This window comes from Myotis davidii, unplaced genomic scaffold, assembly GCF_000327345.1.
Source record: "Myotis davidii unplaced genomic scaffold, ASM32734v1 scaffold409, whole genome shotgun sequence".
NCBI lineage: Eukaryota > Metazoa > Chordata > Mammalia > Chiroptera > Vespertilionidae > Myotis > Myotis davidii.
This window is the reverse complement of record NW_006374611.1, coordinates 193,102-200,747: the sequence shown is the minus strand read 5'-3', so window position 1 is coordinate 200,747 and position 7,646 is coordinate 193,102. Positions and strand designations below refer to the sequence as shown.

Sequence of the window (7,646 nt, the reverse complement as noted above, 5' to 3'; positions counted from 1 at the left end):
AGACTTATTGTCTGTGTGCTTCTATTGTTTTTTGTTTCTTTGTTTTTGTTTTTTTTTAATATATTTCATTGATTTTTCACAGAGAGGAAGAGAGAGGGATAGAGAGTTAGAAACATCGATGAGAGAGAAACATCGATCAGCTGCCTCTTGCACACCTCCTACTAGGGATGTGCCCGCAATCAAGGTACATGCCCTTGGCCGTAATTGAACCTGGGACCTTTCAGTCCGCAGGCCGACGCTCTATTCACTGAGCCAAACCGATCAGGGCAAGGAAATTTTTTTGAAAAGGTACATTTACACAATGGAATACTACTTGGCTGAAAAAAAGTAAAAAAAGAAAACAAAGAAAGAAAAGAAAAGAAAGAAAAAAAAAGAGAAAGGAAAAAGGAATCTTACCTTTTGGGACAACAAGGATGGATCTGGAGAATATTATCATGAGTGAAATAAACCAGTTAGAAAAGACAAGTGCCATATGATTTTACTTACATGTGGAATCTAATGAACAAGATAAACTGACAAACAAAATAGAAACTGACTCATAGATACAGAGAACAGACTGACAGCAGTCAGAGGGGATGGACATTGTGGGGGTGGGTGAAAAAGCAAAACAAAACAAAACAAAAAACTCACAGACACAGACAACAGTATGGTGATTACCAGAGGGAGTGTGGGTAAGGGGAGGTGGAAGAGGGAAATGTAGTTTAGGGTAAAGGAAGGATAAATGGTGATGGAAGGAAACTTGACTTGGGGTGGTGAACACACAATATTATATACAAAGGGTGCATTATAGAATTGTACCCAGAAAACCTATATAAATTTATTAACCCTTGTCCACAGTAAATAAAAAAGAAATGAAAAATTTATAATTTTTAGTGTACTTGAATCCTTTATTGAGTAAAGCAGAATCTAAATAAGGATGGACTAATCACTTTTGTTATTGTGATCAGAAAGAAAGTCTTGGAAGGTATATTCTTGTGTGTGTCCCGAGGAGACTTACAAGTTTAAATAGCAGTGGTCCTAGAATCTATTTGAGTAGGTGGTTCCCACTGTATAAAAGGGGATTTGTCAAAAAAAGTTTTAGAGCCTGATTTTAAAAGATTTTGAATAAATGATTTTGGACAATTTTGAGCAGGAACAAGGTAGGATATTTCATTATTATTTAATATCAAGGGAAATTTAAGTTATTAACTTTTCTCCAACATTTCAACCTTTGCTTTATTTGTTCTTGCATTTCAAACTAATCAATGAATTTAACATTTTTTCCAGTTTATTATCATAATTTGTTCTTGAGCTTAATTGTCCACAGAAAGGCCAGCCAATAAACTCAAAATATTCACAGAGCATTTAGTTTATTTTCTACAGCAGTGCTACTTACCTACTAATTTCATTTCTTTTTTTTTAGAGAGAATTTTTATAAGAATTTATTTGAGCCAAACTGAGCCTAATTTCATTTCTTAACAAAATATTAAAAGAGAAATCAACAATAACAGTAGTAACATTTTCATGGTTCTTACTATGTGCCACACACTAAATGCTATACATAATAATCCACTTAATCCTCACCACAGCCTTATGAGATATATTCTACTATCTCCATTTTACAGTAGAAACAGAACAGAGATGTTAAACAACAGACTCAAAGCACACAGTGACCGTGTTAGAATTTAAACCCAGGCAATCTGGCTTTAGGTTGCCATCTTCTTACCTCTCCCTTAGGGCATAAAATTCAGTAGTGGAGGACTGATGATAATAGAGATATAACAGTGGTAGTGTGGTCGCATCTCACGATTCACCTCGAAAATGCAATTTCTTTATCTTTTTTCCCGAGTGAAAAATGTCAATCTTGAATCAGGTCTTCTGGCATTTGCATAAGATCTCCAGGAACAGAGATTCCTAACCCTTTCAAAAGAAGAAAGAAAGCATAGAGGAGTCCAGAAACCATGAGAGTTGGGAAAGCAGATGAAGAAACAAACCAGAGTCAACTGACAAATGTTATTTGAACTGGGGTGTTGTTGGCAGAGAGCATAGCTAACCTCACCAAAGACATTACCACTGAATGTTATCCCCAAACTATGGGTGTGTCATAGAACAGAAGGAAAATTGGACTTGCCTCACCCAAATCCTAAAGTAGATTTATACTTTAAAGCCAGAAAGTTCCTTTACATTCCATACTGAGGAGCATCTGCCACCTATTGTTCATGTAGAAGACTACAGGAGTTGGAAATCCAGTCCTGCCCCTCCACAAGTTAACGCATTCACCAAATATTCAGAGGGCCCATCCCAATGGCCCTCCACTTTCCTCTCAAGTCTCTTCTCTCTTACTAAAAATAGAAAATATTTGAGATTATGAATCTTTGTGAATTATTTTTAACTATAATAAACCTCTTTCTAAATGTGATGGTGTTTGAAAATTCTTTTATTTTTAATTTTAAGATTTATAGCTTTCTAAGAGAATTTAAAGGTGGTTAGGCTTTGTGGGTAGAGTTAGAGGCAGTAGCACTGACAATTGCCCTTGAAATCACAAACTAGACCGTCTTTCCTCCCCAACCTTCTTTGCCAGAATGCTAGGCAGCAACTGTGAAGGGCTTAAGAACTTCATCACAGATGTCTGCTGTCCTCCTCTGTACTATCAAAGCCTCAGGTGCTTACCTCCCTTTGTCCAATCATTGATTGACACATCTTTCCCTTTTTCTAGATGTGTACACCTTCAGGGAAGAAATCATATCTAGTTCAACTAGCAAACAGCAGATAGTAAATATGTATTGAGTGCTACAGGGAAAGTATGTCTGATATTAATTTGTTCTAGCTTGCAGCTCCCAAATCACCACTATGCCAGACTCCAGGAGTATACATGTCTTATTTCAAAGCCCTAACTCCTTGGTCCTCTTCAGTACTAGGCAGCCATGCTGGATGTTTCAAAAAGGTTTTACCAGTATGAACCAATGATTTTCAGTGGGTGGAGAAATCATAGATGATCATTTTTTTCTTTACACTTTTATTTGGGACTTACTGATTTTTTAAAACTAACTGATATGTTATTTTTATAATTATATTAAAAAGTAACACTACTGTCCAGCTGGAGTGGCTCAGTTGGTTGAGCATCAGCTTGTGCACCCAAAGGTTGCCAGTTTGATTCCTGGTCAGTGCATACACATGGGTTGAGGGTTTGATCCCCAATTGGGGAGTGTACAGGAGGCAACTGATCCATGTTTCGCTTCTCCCTCCCCTCCCCTCCCCTCCAAGCAGCAAATTTAAAAGCATCTGTGGCTGAAACCGTTTTGGCTCAGTGGATAGAGCATCAGCCTGCAGACTGAAAGGTCCCAGGTTTGATTCCGATCAAGGGCATGTACCTTGGTTGCCAGCACATCCCCAGTAGAGGGTGTGCAGGAGGCAGGTGATCAATGTTTTTCTCTCATTGATGTTTCTAACTCTCTATCCCTCTCCCTTCCTCTCTGTAAAAAATCAATAAAATATATTTTTTTAAAAAAGCCTGGTCAATGTGGTTTAGTGGTTCAGCGTCCACTCAGTTCGATTCATGGTCAGGGCACATGCCCGGATTGCAGGCTCAATCCTCAGTAGGGGCGTGCAGCTGATCAACGTTTCTCTCTCATTGAGGTTTCTATCTCTCTGTCACTCTCCTTCCCTCTCTCTATAAGGTCAATAAAAACATATTTTAAAAAAAGAAAAAGAATAACACTACAGAATTCAAAGGGAAAACAAGGAAGTAATAAAACTAAGAACAGATTTCTTTTTAAAAAAATCTCCCTCCCCCCCTTCCCCCCCTCTCCCCCCATACTCTCTTCTACCTCCTCTGATCCTCCTTTCCCTCTGGGAATTACAGTTGTCTGTGTCTATGAGTTGCTTTTCTTTTTTTTTTCTTCTTAATTTCTTCACCTTTTTCACCCAGCCTCTCAACCTCTCTCTCCTCTGACAGTTGTCAGTCTGTTCTCTATTAGTCATTTTCTACTTTGTTAGTTTATTTTGTTCATTAGATTCCACATGAGCGAAATAATTTGGTACTTACCTTTCTCTGACTGGCTTATTTCACTTAGTATAATGCTTACCAGGTCTATTCATCATTTTTTATTATTTTGCTAGAGGCCTGGTGCACAAAATTCGTCCATGGGGGGTGGTTCCTCAGCCTGGCCTGCACCCTCTCCAATCTGGGATCCTTCTTGCAATCTGGAACCACTGGCTCCTAACCGCTCATCTGCCTGCCTGCCTGATCCCCCTAGCTGCTCTCCCCTGCCTGCCTGATCCCCCTAACTGCTCCTCTGCTGGCCTAATCCCCCTCCCTAACTGCTCTCCCCTCCTGGCCCGATTCCCCTGCTTATCTGCACTTCCCTCCTGGCCTGATTCCCCTGCCTATCTGCTCTCCCTTCCTGGATTACAGTTGTCTGTGTCTATGAGTTGCTTTTCTTTTTTTCTTCTTCTTAATTTCTTCACCTTTTTCACCCAGCCTCTCAACCTCTCTCTCCTCTGACAGTTGTCAGTCTGTTTTCTATTAGTTATTTTCTACTTTGTTAGTTTATTTTGTTCATTAGATTCCACATGAGCGAAATAATTTGGTACTTACCTTTCTCTGACTGGCTTATTTCACTTAGTATAATGCTTACCAGGTCTATTCATCATTTTTTATTATTTTGCTAGAGGTCTGGTGCACAAAATTCGTCCATGGGGGGTGGTTCCTCAGCCTGGCCTGCACCCTCTCCAATCTGGGATCCTTCTTGCAATCTGGAACCACTGGCTCCTAACCGCTCATCTGCCTGCCTGCCTGATCCCCCTAACTGCTCTCCCCTGCCTGCCTGATCCCCCTAACTGCTCCTCTGCTGGCCTAATCCCCCTCCCTAACTGCTCTCCCCTCCTGGCCCGATTCCCCTGCTTATCTGCACTTCCCTCCTGGACTGATTCCCCTGCCTATCTGCTCTCCCTTCCTGGGCTGTTCCCCCTAACTGCCTACCTACTCTCCCTTCCTCTCGTGCCCTTTGAACCCCTGGTGCAGGCAAGCTGAGCACTCTCTGCTGCGGCCCTGCCCCTGTCCTGATTGTTTGTTATGTGATGGCGTCCCAGCAATTTGCATATTCCTCTATTATTAGTTTTTTGCGTACAAGTAGTATTCCATTGTGTACCATAGCTTTTTATCCACTGATTTCTAGAGAGAGTGGAAGAGATAGAGGAGGTGGTGAGAAACAGCTAGAGGAGAAAGACACATTGATTGGTTGCCTCCCATACTCACCCCCGCTGGGGAACCTGCAACTGAGCTATGTGCCTTTGACGGAGAATTGAACCTGGGACCCTTCAGTGCATAGGCTGACACTCTAACCACTGAGAAAACTGGCCAAGGCTGGACCATAGTCTGGGATGTTTCCAAATCTTGGCTATTGTAAAAAATGCTGCAATGAAATAGGGGTGTATGAATTCTTTCAAATTAGTGTTTTGGGTTCCTTTGGATATAGTCCCAGAACTGGAATCACTGGGTCATAAGGCAGTTCCATTTTTAATTTTTTGAGGAAACTCCACACTGCTTTCCACAGTGGCTGCACCAACCTGCATTCCCACCAAAGGTGCATGAGGGCTCCCTTGTCTCTGTCTCTCCACCAACACTTGTTTGTTGGTTTATTGATGATAGCCCTTCTGATAGGGGTGAGGTGATATGTCATTGTAGTGAACAGATTTTTTTTGTTGTTAATCCTCACCCGAGGTTATTTTTCCATTGATTTTTAGGGAGAGTGGAAGACAGAAACATCGATGTGAGAGAAACACATCGATTGGTTGCTTCCTGCATGTGTCCCAACCAGGATCGAGCTAGAGAGGAGCCTGCAACCAAGGTTGTGTGCCCTGGACTGGAATTGAACCTGGGACCTTTTGGTCCATGCCAACATTCTATCCACTGAGCCAAATCAGCTAGGACGGATCTTTCTTTTTATAAAAAAATATATATTTTTATTGATTTCAGAGAGGAAGGCAGAGGGAGAGGGAGATAGAAATAGAAACATCAATGAAGAGAGAGAATCATTGATTGGCTGCCTCCTGAATGCCCCCCCCCCTTCCTGGTTCATAGGTCGACGCTCAAACACTGAGCCATGCTGGCTGGGTGGAACAACAGATTTCTAATTCTACCATGGCTAATTTGACTACACAGATCATTTGCTCCCAAGCTCCTATTCTAGTCCATATCACTTTTGAGGGCCCTAAAGAGCTGCTCACTTTTTCATTTTCTTCTTTTTTTTAAAATATATTTTATTGATTTTTTACAGAGAGGAAAGGAGAGAGCTAGAGAGTCAGAAACATCGATGAGAGAGAAACATCGACCAGCTGCCTCCTGCACACTCCCCACCGGGGATGTGCCCGCAACCAAGGTACATGCCCTTGACCGGAATCGAACCTGGGACCTTTCAGTCCGCAGGCCGACGCTCTATCCACTGAGCCAAACCGGTTTCGGCACTTTTTCATTTTCAAGATAATTCCTCTTGATAGCTTCCAGCAGACCTCATTGAGGAAAGAATGGAAGTCTATAGAACTGATTGCTCATTGAGGGTAAATAACCTAATATACCCACTCAGGTACCTACCAGCACATAAAGAAATTACAGAGACTCCCCACTAACTTCTTTCTTAATTTCCCAGAGATAGAGTAAAAGTTTATGTTTTCCCCAGAACCAAATTAAAATTTGAAGTTAAAGGCTGTCCAGGTGACCCTAGTGAACCCAGGGTCAGCAGGGTGGGTTGGAACCTGTTAGTAAGGCAGCATTAAGATGCACTTCAAAAGCTACCTGAGTTTAGCTTTTAATGCAGAAACATTTGATGCTGATTTTAAATGTTGGGGCGTTAACAAAGGATGATGAGAATACAGGGTGGGGCAAAAGTAGGGTTATAGTTGTGAGTAGGCGAGACAGAGTTTATTCTTGTATTATTTTCCATACAAACAACTGTAAACCTACTTTTGCCGCACTGTGAATACGTTTGCTTTGGCTGTAGTTTAATACTGTTGCAGTCATTTTTATGTGAACTGCGTACCCTTTCTTCTTATAGTGTATTAGTTATTTTCAAACAACTGTCATGAATTCATTTAATTATAAAACTAAACTGTCGATATGTTTAATAAGTACAGCTTTTTATGTCATAGTAGTTATCTGCTTATATAGCTTAGTTGTTTGTTCATAATCTGAGAATGTAACAGATATAGAATTTACCCTAGTAAGCATGCAAAGCTTGCCTGTAGTCAGTTACCTTTAGTTTTTTTCCTCTTTGATAGGATCAGATGCAGTGAGAAGGCCTCAGATATTAAATAAAGTCTAATAATTAAGAGTGAAAAGTCACCCTGAAGGATACATCTAAGTAAGATCATCTGCTAAATTGGGAGGGATAAGTTTTTTTTTTCTGAAGAGAAACTGGAAATTCCTCCTTAAATTTGCTGTATTTATTCTTTATGCCCTTCTGAGGCCAGGGTTTAAAAATCATTTTTGCTTTCCCCATACGTATAGTTATGATTTGTGGCATTTTGATTAAAAATATATTCTGATTATTCCCTCAGAATTTTGCCCCTTCACCCCAATTTCTCTAAGGGTGTTTAAGGTTATAAAGAATGTTCCATGCCCTCACCTTAACATTCTGCCAATAATCGAATTCATTCTTTTCACCCCTTTT

The 7,646-nt window shown here is 40.6% G+C and overlaps 1 protein-coding gene across 2 annotated transcripts in view; it reads right to left on the bottom strand.

Annotated features, from left to right (window-relative positions):
• Window positions 1-1,484: 1,484 nt before the first annotated feature.
• The window catches only part of LOC102760030 (chromosome unknown open reading frame, human C14orf28), a 15,648-nt gene continuing 9,486 nt past the window's right edge, over window positions 1,485-7,646 (bottom strand). For both annotated transcript variants that reach the window (XM_015557365.1, XM_015557364.1), the window contains one exon: window positions 1,485-1,899. Coding sequence is in view for 1 of the 2 variants with exons in the window: in XM_015557364.1 (XP_015412850.1) it covers window positions 1,812-1,899 (88 nt within the window). In the remaining variant the exon portion in view is untranslated. The remainder of the gene's footprint in view (window positions 1,900-7,646) is intronic.